Raw genomic sequence first — 14,173 nt, 5'->3', positions numbered from 1 at the left:
GGTTTGTGGCCCTTTCCTCCTTCAAAGCCAGTGACAACTGGACTGTCGGTCTCACATTACACTCTGTTATTTTGCCTCCAATTTTCATTCTTAAGAATCCTTCTGATTACACTGAGCCCACCCCAGTAACACAGGATAACCTCAGGGCCAGCTGATGAGCAATCTAATTCTCTTTGCTACCTTAATTCCTCCTTGCCATGTATCTAACCTATTCACAGGTTCTAGTAAGTAAGAAGTGGAGCTTTTTAAGGAGCCCTTAGGAGCCCTGCCTACTACACTAACCCTGAGCAAGTTAACAACCTCCTCGAAGCTTCAGTTTCTTCATCTGTGAAACTGGAATAATAAACAGTTCCTACTTCAAAGGGTGACAGTGAAGACTGTCATTCAGGTAAAGTGACTGGCTAAGGAAGTGCTCAGTCAAGTATCAGCTTATCTGGTTCAACTGTATATAAAAGGTGGCCATGGACAGACTAGAACTGGGCCTGTCTGCATGGAGTTGTGTGACTGTAAGTTTCTGACTTTATTATGTGATCCCTAAGATTCTTCTCTAAGATTGTAATGCTTCTGGTTCTTTATCTAGGAGTCTTATCAACTTCCAAATATGAAAAAAACAAACTTGGAGAAATAGGATCAACACCCACACCCATACTCTTTTAAAAGAGGACAAGTTTAAAAGGGTAGAAAATATCACTAAATAATTAGAAAGTTAAGGTGCAATTTTTCAAATACCTGGGATCGAGGAATCAAAATCTCTCTAAATGAACACGAAATTTGGCTCTGAGCTTCCTGAAGCCAAAGCGCAAGTGAACACACCTGTTGCTTTCCCCCGCCCCATCAATCTTCCACGCTGCATGTGGTTTCTTCCACCCTTACCTGCAGGCTGACCCTCCCACCCCCAAGCACCCATCTCCACTGAGTCATCTTCCCATCTCCACTGAGTAAGGAAGGCTGTCACAGACCCATCACCAAATTCTCATTGTGAGCAACCCTACTTCTTGGCCACACTGGCTGGTGGCTCCTGCTGATGGCAGGAAATGAGGTGCATTCATCATTACAGCTATATCACACACCAGATCCTCAAATGGTTGTTGAATTATTTAGTAAGAAATCATAGTTCTGATTCTAACCTCAAGTGCTGGAAGGACCTTTTTTGGCCTTAGTTCTTATTTACAAGACTTAAGAAATAAGTCATGGAGGGGCACAGTGGCTCACGCCTTTAACCACAGCACTTTTTGAGGCTGAGGTGGCTGGACTGCTTCAGCCCAGGAGTTCAAGATCAGCCAGGGCAACATGATGAAACCACGTTTCTACAAAAAAATAGAAAAATTTGGCCAGGCGGGGTGGACGCCGCCTGTAATGCCAGCACTTTGGGAGGCTGAGGTGGTCGGATCACCTGAGGTCAGGAGTTCGAAACCAGCCTGACCAACATGGAGAAACCCCATTTCTACTAAAAAAAAAAAAAAAAAAGAAAATTAATTGGGCGTGATGGCACATGCCTGTAAATCCCAGCTACTCGGGAGGCAGGAGAATCACTTGAACCCAGGAGGCGGAGGTTGCAGTAAGCCAAGATCGTGCCTGTCTCGAGACAGAGTGAAACTCTGTCTCGGGGGGGAAAAATTGCCAGGCGTGGTGGTGCATGCCTATAGTCCCAGCTCCCTGGGGGGCTGAGGTGGGAGGATCACCTGAGCCTGGGGAGGTTGAGGCTGCAGTGAGCCATGATTGGCACTCCAGCCTGGGCAACAGAGCAAGACTCTGTCTTAAAAAAAAGAAAAGAAAAGAAATCATAACGGAAATAAAAGCATCTCCCATAAAATACACAAGGATTCCTTTGCTAAAATAATGGCAACTGACTTAAAAAGTCAGGGGTTTTTTTTGTTGTTGTTTGTTTGTTTTTGTTTTTTTGACAGAGTTTTGCTCTTGTTGCCCAGGCTGGAGTGCAATGGCATGACTTCAGCTCACCACAACCTCCACCTCCCAGGTTCAAGCGATCCTCCTGTCTCAGCGTCCCGAGCAGCTAGGATTACAGGCATGTGCCACCATGCCCAGATATTTTTGTATTTTTAATAAAGACCAGGTTTCTCCATGTTGGCCAGGTTGGTCTCAAACTCCTGACCTCAGGTGATCCACCCGCCTTGGCCTCCGAAAGTGCTGGGATTACAGGCACGAGCCACAGCGCCCAGCCCAAAGTATGAAATTTTTAATATATTTATTCTAATCTGATTTAGTCAGTACCCAGAAGGGTCTCAATGCAGGCAGATAGTTAGAAAAAGATTCCCCCCATGAGTGGGTATAGTGACAACAAATGAAATTACCCAAGAAAACAAAACGATCCTAGAACCCATTCCACTTGCTGAGACCTGTTAGACTCAATGTCTGGTCCAAAGACCCAAGAGTTAGGTCCAAAAACCTGAGAAAATAAAGCAATCTCCAAGCCAGGCTTGCTTGTCAGTCCCTTGTTTTTCTAATGCCTTTTAAAATGTCACATACAGAGTAAAAAAACCCTAGCCTTCAGATCTCTCTCTCTCTCTCTCTCTTTTTTTTTTTTTTTGAGACAGGGTCTCACTTTTGTCACCCGGGCCAGAAAGCAGTGGCATGATCTCAGCTCACTGCAGCCCTGACCTCCTAGGTTCAAGCGATCCTCCCACCTCAGCCCCTACGTACCTGCAACTACAGGCTACTTTTTGTATTTTTTGTAGCGACGGGGTTTCACCACACTGTGAAAGGCGGGTCTCAAACTCCTGAGCTCAAGGGATCCACCTGCCTCAGTCTCACAAAGTGCTAGGATTACAGGTGTGAGCCACCACGCCCCGCTAAAATCTCTTGATGCTGTATAAAATCTCACAATCTGACAGAATAGTGCTCCAGAAAAGCTTTCTTCATGCATAAGGTCTTGGAGGAGGGCACTTTTTATGTGTACTGACTCAGTTCCACAAACAAATCTCAGCAGCATCACACGCCACCTGGTGGACTAAAGGGACACTACGCTGGAATCAAAGTTCTTCCTCCATTTAATACATTTCCTCTAAAACACTATTTCACAGAGGGAGTTCCTCAGAAAACTAATGCTACAAGATTTCCTCATCAACTGAGTTTAGGAATTCCCAAAGGTGAAAGAAAGGGGTGGAAATAGTATCTTTAGTTAACAGTTTAGTGTGGCCGGGCGCAGTGGCTCACTCCTGTAATCCCAGCTCTTTGGGAGGATTGCCTGAGCTCAGGAGCTTGAGACCACCCTGGGCAACACAGTGAAACCCCATGTCTACTAAAATACAAAAAAATTGGCCAGGCATAGTAGCGTGTGCCTGTAGTCCCAGCTACTCGGGAAGCTGAGGCAGGAGAATTGCTTGAACCCGGGAGGCAGAGGTTGCAGTGAGCAGAGAACGTGCGTCTCAAAAACAAAACGAAACAAAAAAATCTAGTGCATTTCCAAGATGACTTTTAGGTACCATGTGAATTCAATTTGATCTCTACCAAAAAAAAAAATTGTTTTAACTTGCTGATGTGGTGGTGCATACCTGTAGTTCTAGCTACTCAGAAGGCTGAGGCAGAAGGATTGCTTGAGCCCAGGAGTTCAAGGTTACAGAGACCACCACTGCATTCCAGCCTGGGCAACAAAGTGAGACCCTGTCTTGGCAAAAAAAAAAAAAAAAGAACCAGGCAGGGAAATTCCTACACTATGGTCTATGGAGCCTGAAGGGCCGGGCACAAGAAGTGGAGAAAGTGGTGAGAGGGGATCCAAAGTGATGTTTAAAATCCCGTAGCTAAAATCTTTCTCACGTGTCCTTTACCAGTCATTCATTCACCCTCTTAGCTACAATTATGCTCAGGCAGGGTGTGGAGTTATAGGAGCAATAAAACAAAACTCTGCCATCAAGGTCCTCAGTAAATATTATCTGAACAAATTAGATCCTATTCTGGTGGGAGAGAGATTCAGTCCATTAGACAGGGAGAAACCCATGTGTTACAAACAGAAGCAGGTAGGAGGTGCACAGGAAAGGGGAAGAGAGAGACTGTGCCTGCTGGTCAGTCAATGACATCATTTCTTGTGTGGATGTTTTTACTAGAATAGGTAAAATACTTATCTGAGGTGCTTTCAGCCAGATGGCTTCGTTTCTAATTAAGGTATAAAGACTATTATTTAACTTACACACAAAATATTTCTTTACTTAATTACTTTACTCACACACAAAATATTTCACATGATTTGACCTTATAAAATAAAGATTTATATACTTACCTCTAATCCTCCCCAAATTTACAGATAAACAAACTCAAACACAGAAAGGTTAAATATTTTGTTCCAAGTTTACAGACCCCACCAGGAGCAGACAAAGGGTAAGGACCAGGCACTCCTGGCTCCCAGCCCACTGTTTTTCTCCCTAAACTGCACTGCAAGCCCTTTTGTAGATCGGATGAAAAACAGGGTCAGAATTTGCTGCAAATCTTCTCTTTTAAAAAAGCCACTGAATTATAGTAGAATATGACAACATTTTACCAGAACACATTTTTACAGCAAATAATGAAATAATCATCAGATTTTTAAAAATCAAGCAAGCAACTTCAGAATATGACGCCTCTACCAAATTTTCTTTAGGCAATAAAGTAGCCTCTCTGCCAAGATCAAATGTAAAAATGTTCCAAGAGGAACAGCCTTTGCAGTCCTGGAAGAATACAGAAGTATACGAGAGCTGATTTCCTCCAGGCTTTTCAAACATACACAAAGATTGCCAGCTCACAATTAATCATCTAGCACCGTGAAACGATTAAACATTAATGAGAGATATGTAAAACCTACTATAAAAAATTAAAAGGAAGTTTTGAATAAATGAATAATCATGCTGTGAACCTAGAAAGGAAAGCTAAATGTTATGAACATGTCAATTATCTTCAAGTCAATTTATATATTTAACATAATTTCAACAAAATTCCAGCCAAAGGCAAGGATGGACATAAAAGAATATTCCACAAAACACAAGAACTAGAAGAAGTCCAGACTTGACCAAGTAATAGCAATTTACAAAGCAAGAACTTAGATTAAGTTTACTCAGACAAAAATAGGTATCTAGACCAAAATAAATCACAGAAATAGACCCAAATGCATGGAAAAATATGTTCTGTAGTAAAGCAGAAATCATCAAGGTTAGAGAGAAAGGAAACATCATTTTATAAATGAGAGGTGGAAAAAAATCAACTGTGCTCTATATTTTAAGCCAAAGTAAAGCCAGGGAGCATAAAGTGCTAAATAATTTTTAAATTTAAAAAAGAAGAAAATAAACTAATATAGTCATCAGATTTTCAGGAAAAAAGAAAAAAGGAAAACTAACCAGAAGGCTGGGCGCAGTGGCTCATGCCTGTAATCCCAGCACTTTGGGAAGCTGAGGTGGGTGGATCACTTGAGGTCATGAGTTTGAGATCAGCCTGGCCAACATGGCAAAAAACTGTCTCAACTAAAAATACAAAAATTAGGTAGGATGGTGGTGGGTGCCTGTAGTCCTAGCTACTTAGGAGGCTGAGGCATCAGAATCCCTTGAACCTGAGCCGAGGTTGCAGTGAGCTGAGATCACACGACTGCACTCCAGCCTGGGCAACAGAGAGAGACTCCAACTCAAAAAAAAAAAAAAAAAAAAAGAAAAGAAAAAAAAAAAGGCTAACACAATAATGGACAGAAATATGTGCAAGAGTTCCTGTCCACAGCACCTAATAGCTGGGCCAAGGTAAACTGACAGATGAGCACTAAGGCCGAGCCTTGGAGAAAAAAGGAAACAGTTAAAACAACAAGAGAAGGCAGTTACTGTTACAGTGCTGAGGTGGGAAGTGAATTTCCTTTCTTTTACTGTGTAAAAATAGCAAATGTTAGACAAGTTTTGTTAAGTGGGGGGTAAAGGACCACAGAACCTGATCTTACAACCCAAGCCTCGCATGCCGGGGGGCAGGAATAAGCTCTCCTCACAGCACACCCTACAGCCCTGTGATGCTTCAGACGTGGTACACTCATAAATTATTTATGCACTGATGACCAGCTAGCTTCAAAAAACAAATGTAGAACTTGCAAGTGGCCTGGCTATTTCTAAGACAATTAAAAAAAAAATCATTAAGGCAGGGCAAAGGCATGTGCATTGTATAAATGCTTATGGCCTGCTGAACCAAGGTATCTGCTTTCTGCTACAACAGTCTAAACACTTCTTCAGTTCAGCTCTCTATAACTAAATGTTAGATGTGTCAAATGTTTCTCCAGCCTTGATCTGTATACACAATCTAAACATGACATTGACCTAGAATTTAATTCGAAACTGTATCTTTTTTTTTTTAAGTGTGCATGTGCGTTTCTCCTACCTCCTACTGCACATCTGCTGTTAAGGAAAATACCGTTTGACTTCAGGGTAGAAGAAAGGGAGAAAAACCCCAGATGCCCAAGACAAGATTTACTTTAGCGAATCCTTCATAGTGCACATATTACAGAAAATAATCATTTCCAAATGTGTGAATTTAGCCACAAAAAAATGGGGTGAAAAGGATTAATCAGAATTCATCTCGGCTCCTACAAACTTGCATATGCAACAGAATTTTACAAGATCCAACTAGAATCACAGGATAGGGAAAAGATGCAGAGAAGGTAAATCAGACCACATTTATTATGAAAACAACTTGCATATAAATTTGTCAAAAAAAAATTTTTTTTTTTTGAGACGGAGTCTCGCTCTTGTTGCCCAGGCTGGAGTGCAATGGCACGATCTTGGCTCACCACAACCTCTGACTCCTGGATTCAAGCGATTCTTCTGCCTCATCATCCCAAGTAGCTGAGATTACAGGCATGTACCACCACGCCTGGTTAATTTTGTATTTTTAGTAGAGACAGGGTTTCTCCATGTTGGTTAGGCTGGTCTCGAACTCCTGACCTCAGGTGATCCGCCCATCTCGGCCTCCCAAAGTGCTGGGATTACAGGTGTGAGCCACCGTGCCCGGCCAGGTATAAATTTGTCAAAATTAGTGATTTGACCAAGGAGGTTCATTTTGTACCTTTGAGTAATTTTTAACCATTTATCTCTTTCAAACTTATTTTATTTATCACTATTTACCCTTCTTTTGCTTAAAGAAAGGAGAAAAAAGCTACTGTCTCGTATTAGAAGGGTATTCCTAAAAGGAGCACCATTTTAGAAACCTCTGAATGAAAAAATAATTTAAAATGAGTAATGTATTTCTAATATGGCATAGCAGCACATAATATAAGCCAATCAAATAACAAAACATGCTTCTACAACCTTGAAATGGCCTCTTCAGCTTACAAACTTGAATGCTACCATCACTTTAGTGACTGACTCCAGGTTACCCTTTTATATAATCTTCATTAAGGTCTGTCTTCTTCTGTGAAGGGCTTTATTTAATTTTCCATGAAGATCTTTGAATGCATGCTTCTTAAGCTTATTTAAGTTGGCAGTATTTTGTTTTCAAAGTTCAAACTTTTATTTGCTAAGTCTTCTTAGTCACTTGAAACTGTGCAGCTCAAAGTCTTTCAATTAGACAGACATACTTATATGACAGCTTGATTTTCTCCCCCATGTCTCCCAGACAATGTGAATATAGTAGATTCTCTGTGCTTTTAAATAAAACCTTCAAGGTGTATATTTAAATGGCCAGTCATATAATTGTATCATAAATACTGTTTTAATATTCCAAAAATAAAAATAATAAAAGAATAATTACATATTTTTGGTTGATCTCCTGGGGGAAGATGATAGGGCTATTAATGTGATCACTTGCTTGGCAAAGACTGACTGAGCCCCTGCTTTATGCCAGGCTATACAGAAAGAACTCTAACATAAGGAACATGGTCCCTACCCTCAGAAATCTTACAGTCTAGGGAAAAAGACATTAAATAAATCATCTTGTAACCACATATATAAATGCAATCTGTGTTAACTGCTACAAAAGAAACAACAGGGTACCCAAGCTAGACTGGGGTAGAGGTTTCAGTTATTTAATTGTGGAAGTGATATTTGAGCTGGGCCCTGACAGGTGGAGAACTGGGACCTAGGGGTGGAGGCACATTCCAGGAAGAAGGACTAGCATGTGCAAAGGCCATAGTCCGAAGAAGGAGGAGTGAGTGGATACCAGTTACGTGTCCACTGGTCTGGTCTAGGTGTGGGTGAAGGGGCACAGACTACAGTGGTAACAAAGGGGATGGAGACAAGCGAGCAGATGAGAATGGATCTGACACAGAACTGACAGGCTGTAGAGTTAGGACTGAGAGAGAGCATAGAACAACATAAAACAATTGGGAGAATATGACCTTTCACTTAAAAACCAGGACACCAAACAATATACAATTCAACTAAGTCCAAAGAAAAATACAGATATGAGAAGCTGGCAGTATCCCATGCTGTAAAGTGACATGAGTTTTATACCTGGAAAAATACTTCTCAAAAGAAATGCATTGCTAAATTACAACCTGTCTAACTGACAGACAAAATAACCACTAAAAATGCTGACAAAAACCTTTAACTATACATACAGAAAAAGATTATGATATAACAAATTTTAAAGTACAAAATATATAATTACAGATACAACGTGAAGTTCTCTCTCTTTCTCTCTCTCTATATATTTTTGTTTTGTTTTGTTTTTAGGTTTTTTTTTTTTTGAGACAGAGTCTTGCTCTGTCACTCAGGCTGGAGTGCAATGGTGTGATCTCGGCTCACTGCAACCTCCGCCTCCCGGGTTCAAGGGATTCTCCTGCCTCAGCCTCCTAAGCAGCTGGGACTACAGGTGTGTGCCACCACGCCTGGCTAATTTTTGTATTTTTAGTAGAGACAGGGTTTTGTCATGTTGGCCAGGCTGTTCTCGAACCCCTGACCTCAGGTGATCCGCCCGCCTTGGCCTTCCAAAGTGCTGGGATTACAGGTGTGAGCCACTGCACCCAGCATATAGAAATATAAATATAAATAAACAAATATATACATATATATATATTTTTTTTTTTTTTTTTTTGAGACAGGATATTACTCTTTTCCCCAGGTTGCAGTGCAGTGGCACGATCTCGGCTCACTGCAACCTCTGCCTCCTGGGTTGAAGCGATCCTCCCACCTTGGCCTTCCAAAGAGCTGGGATTACAGGTGTGAGCCACTGCACCCAGCATATAGAAATATAAATATAAATAAACAAATATATACATATATATATATTTTTTTTTTTTTTTTTTGAGACAGGATATTACTCTTTTCCCCAGGTTGCAGTGCAGTGGCACGATCTCGGCTCACTGCAACCTCTGCCTCCTGGGTTGAAGCGATTCTCCCACCTCAGCCTCCTGAGTAGCTGGGATTACAGGTGTGCACCACCACACCTGCCTAATTTTTGTATTCTTTGTAGAGATGGGGTTTTGTCATGTTGGCCAGGCTGGTCTCAATCTCCTGGACTCAAGCAATCCACCTGCCTCAGCCTCCCAAAGTGCTGGGACTACAGGCATGAGCCACTGTGCCCAGCCTCAAGCTATATTATTAGAAAGCTAAACATTTGAGAGACTATATGTGAAATAGAACAGTATTTCCTGTTTGCTAATGATGGAACATTAAACAATGTAATTATTAAAAATACAGTGACAGCCAAGCGCAGTGGCTCATGCCTGTAATCCCAGCACTTTGGGAACCGAGGCAGGTGGATCACCTGAGGTCAGGAGTCCGAGACCAGCCTGGCCAACATGGTAAAACCCCGTATCTACTGAAAATACAAAAATTAGCCAGGCATGGTGGCAGGTGCCTGTAGTTCCAGCTACTCAGGAGTCTGAGGTAGGAGAATCACTTGAACTCGGGACACAGATTCCAGTGAGCCAAGATCATGCCACTGCACTGCAGCCTGGGCGACAGAGTAAGACTCCATCTAAAAATAAATAAAATAAATAAAAATACATTGAGAAAAGGAATCAAGCAAAGTAGAATATATATTATTAATAATACATGGAAAAGATGTAAATATCAATTCTACTGAAGTACCAATGTCTTAATATGAATCATTTTTTACCTTTCTTTAATGAATGTAATGCTGAGGTGAAGAAGGTCAAATAACCAGGAGGCTGGGGTGAGCCGCTGAACTCAAAGTACCCGAGTACTCCAGGCTGCAGGAAAAAGAGAAGAATTAGGTAAGTGAGGCACTGTCAGCCACAGTGTAATGGAGGATATTTTAAAGCAAGAAAGACATATTATAATTTGACAATTAATGCATCTTGTTGCATTTCCTTTTTTCAAAAAGCCTAAGCACATGAGAAAAATTTCAGGTTGGGGTTGAACATCCCCTCCATTTAAACAACAAACAGGGTAAGGGGATGGAGTTGCAGCAGCTTTGACAGGATTGCACAGTGGTCATTCAGGGGCATTCAAAGCTGAAACTTCCTTCTGTCCCCACGAGTAGGTCTTTCCACACCCTGTTGACAGTACAATTCTCCCAGACTCAAAACTTCATCAGTAAGTTATGTCCTCAATCGCTTTTAACAACTCCAGACAAGCAGTGGCAATAATTTTCTTTTAACCTTTCTTAAGTTTCTTCTTGAATTGCTTTCTCTCATTGACTCCAAACATACCTTCACACTTTGCTGGAAATCAGGGTTAATCTTCACCTGTAATCAAGCCCCTTCAATGGGAAACAAACCATAGAACCGCCCCCCTCAAAACCCAGCATTCCACAGTGGCAACACTCCTTTCCCTCAGGTCTGCAGAGGACCTACCTCCAGCCCTCTGGGCTCCTCCACCCTACATACTCATTTCCACCTGCTCATTCCATTCCTCTAAGCTGGGCGTAGAACTCTCCTTCATTCTGCCAAACCAATTAACTGTCCCCTACCAGATACGTTCTGCCTTCCTGTTTACAATCACTTCTTCCTTCTTTGAAGGCCCTATGGCACTCATTCAGTCAGGTTTTGTTCTGTAATAATCGTATCTGCCTTAAAAGTCAAACTGTGAGATCCCTGAGGAAAGAGTGCTGGACTTGGAGTCAGAAGACCTAAGCTCAAGACTGAGATCTAGTGGCTGAAAGAACAGCCTCAGGAGAACCCTTCAATATGAACCCTCAGTTGCCTGATGTGGAAATAGGAACAATTCTTCACAGGGTTAGGCAAAGAGCAAGCCTGATGAACCGTAAAGCACTAGGCAAATGAAAAGAATCCTTTTAAGCCCAAAAGCACTTGGCACCACACTCTATATTAGTAAGTCATTGCGGAAGCGAACTTGATCACTGAAACAAAATTGCATCCAAAACTTAGGGTAGAAATTTAATCTGTTGGTAAAATTTAAAATCAGTATGCTATATAAAAGAGGAAACTTCTGGCCGGGCGCGGTGGCTCACGCCCATAATCCCAGCACTCTGGGAGGCCGAGGCAGCACCTGAGGTCGGGAGTTCGAGACCAGCCTGACCAACATGGAAAAACCTTGTCTCTATTACAAATACAAAATTAGCTGGGCGTGGTGGCACATGCCTGTAATCCCAGCTACTAGGGAGGCTGAGGCAGGAAAATCTCTTGAACCTGGGAGGTGGAGGTTGCGGCAGTGAGCTGAGATCGTACCATTGCACTCCAGCCTGGGCAGCAAGAGTGAAACTTTGTCTCAAAAAAAAAAAAAAAAAAAAAAAAAGAGGAAATTTCTGATCTGTAGTGGAATATACTATCTTTCCAATCTAAACCACTTGCTTGTTCTAAGATTCAACTGTAAATGAATCAACTGGTTTTCATTCTGATAGAAACTTAACATCTAGGCTGGGTGCAGTGGCTCACACTTGTAATCCCAGCACTTTGGGAGACCTAGGCGGGAGGATCATTTGAGGTCAGGAGTTCGAGACCAGCCTGGTCAACACGGCGAAACCCCGTCTCTATTAAAAAATACAAAAATTAGCCAGGTGTGGTGGTACGTGCCTGCAGTCGCAAATACTCAGGAAGCTGAGGCAAGAGAATCCCTTGAACCCTGGGGGCGGAGGTTGCAGCGAGCTGAGATCATGCCCCTGCACTCCGACCGGTGGGGGACAGAGCAAGACTCCATCTCAAAAAAAAAAAAAAAAAAAAAAAGAAAAGAAAAGAAAAAAAAAAAGAAACAGAGTCTCACTCTGTTGCCCAGGCTCACACCTGTAATTCCAGCACTTTGGGAGGCTGAGGCGGGAGGATCACTTGTGGTCAGTTCAAGACCAGCCTGGCCCTCATGGTGGAACCCCATCTCTATTGAAAATACAAAAATTAGCCAGGCGTGGTGGTGCATGCCTGTAATCCAGCTACTCGAGAGGCTGAGGCATGAGAATTGCTTGAACCAGGGAGGTGGAGGTTGCAGTGAGCCAAGATCGTGCCACTGCATTCCGGCCTGGGCAACAGAGAAAGACTCTGTCTCAAACAAACAAACACAAAACTATAAACTAAGAGAAACAGTGCGCAACATTCAGAGTAGAATTTTACAAACAATATGACAATGTCGGGTACCAGCATTCTACAATTCTGTCAAAATGCTCAAGTTTTCTGTCATCTGGCAATTTTACTTAACTCTCTTCTTCCCCCTGAAAGATTCCTGAGCCTTTCCCCATCCCATTTAAATTTAAAACAATTTTGTTACCAAGCTGTTAGGAATAAATGAATGAATGTATGCTAAATAAGTGTTCTTAAATGGATACAGAAATTCACAAAAAGATTCTTAAAATATTTTGCCTGCAGATAGAAGATAAGAGTTTGAAATAATAATACTGTTAGCATTTGGTGAGTAAATTATACGGTACAAGTCAAACGAATCTGTCAAGTGCTTTAAAAAATAAAAAAGAGGCCAGCAGCGCTGGCTCATGCCTGTAATCCCTTCAGATCACTTGAGGCCAGGAGTTTGAGGCCACCCTGGCCAGCCTGGTGAAACCCCGCTCTACTAAAAATACAAAAATTAGCCGAGCATGATAGTGGGTGCCTGTAGTTGCAGCTACTTGGGAGGCTGAGGCAGGAGAATTGCTTGAACCTGGGAGGTGGAGGTTGCAGTGAGCAGAGATCACACCACTGAACTCCGGACTGTGGAACAGAGTGAGACTCTGTCTCAAAAAACCAAATAAATAAATAAGAAAGCAACCACTATTGATGTAGAAGCTACCAATACCTAACACAATGATGTCCAAACAATACTGAAATTAGAGGAGCCAGAAAATTAGTCACTGAAAATTAAATTACCATTGCTCAGTCCTATTCCCTTTCCAATCAACTTAATATCCACTGAAATTAAAATGACACTGGCCAGGTGTGGTGGCTTATGTCTGTAATCCCAGGACTTTTGGGGGCTGAGATGGGAGGATCACCTGACCTCAGGAGTTCACGACCAGCCTGGGCAACATGGCAAGCTCTCATCTCTACAAAGTAAAAATAAAAATGACACTGGTTCTGTTAGAATACGTTGTTCACAGTAATCGACTTCATTTTCCTCTCTGTATTTAAATTGGCAGGAAGAACATTCAAGGAAGAGGGATTCCACAATTGGAGTAACTGAAGTAAGCAGAATTTCTTTTTTCTTTTTGTGAGACAGAGTCTTTCTCTGTCGCCAAGGCTGGAGTGCAGTGGCGCAATCTCGGCTCACTGCAATCTCTGCCTCCCGGGTTAAAGCAATTCTCCTGTCTCAGTCTCCCGAGTAGCTGGGATTACAGGCGCCTGCCACCATGTCCGGCTAATTTTTTGTATTTTTAGTAGAGATGGGGTTTCACCATGTTGGCCAGGCTGGTCGTGAACTCTGATCTCATGATCTGCTCGCCTCGGCCTCCCAAATCGCTGGGATTACAGGCGTGAGCCATGGGGCCCGGTAGAATTTCTTAACATGGTTTGCAAGGAAATGACATAGAGCTCTTAATCTCCCTTTATGGGATCTCCTGGCAAGTTCATTTCAGTTTTTTAGCTACATTCATCATTTATAAGGTAAATATTGTAGTGCTTACCTGGATAGAAAATTCTAGACCCTATCCTGCCTCAATATTGTGACTATCATACACAGAATAATCCCAGTTCTGCAGAATAAATGTGAAGGACCCAATTAATAACAGGAAAGGGCAAAACTCTGCTGCTTCAGAGCCATGACATCATCCTTTATCCATATTTATTCTTTTAAGTATTCATTTAAAAAAAAAAAGCTACAGCCAAATTAAGGAGCCAATATCTTTAAAATGTTCTATCATGAAAGAAAAAAGTTTCAAAAAATGA

The 14,173-nt window shown here is 41.9% G+C and overlaps 1 protein-coding gene across 1 annotated transcript in view; it reads right to left on the bottom strand.

The window, feature by feature from the left end:
- Positions 1 to 14,173, bottom strand: part of TXNDC11 (thioredoxin domain containing 11) — a 58,983-nt gene that overhangs the window by 32,373 nt on the left and 12,437 nt on the right. The window contains exon 5 of the mRNA XM_011988106.1: positions 10,009 to 10,102. Within this exon, the coding sequence (XP_011843496.1) occupies positions 10,009 to 10,102 (94 nt within the window). The remainder of the gene's footprint in view (positions 1 to 10,008; positions 10,103 to 14,173) is intronic.

This window comes from Mandrillus leucophaeus, unplaced genomic scaffold, assembly GCF_000951045.1.
Source record: "Mandrillus leucophaeus isolate KB7577 unplaced genomic scaffold, Mleu.le_1.0 Scaffold323, whole genome shotgun sequence".
Taxonomy (NCBI): Eukaryota; Metazoa; Chordata; class Mammalia; order Primates; family Cercopithecidae; genus Mandrillus; species Mandrillus leucophaeus.
Note: the sequence above shows the minus strand (reverse complement) of the source record. Positions and strands in the feature narration are given on the sequence as shown.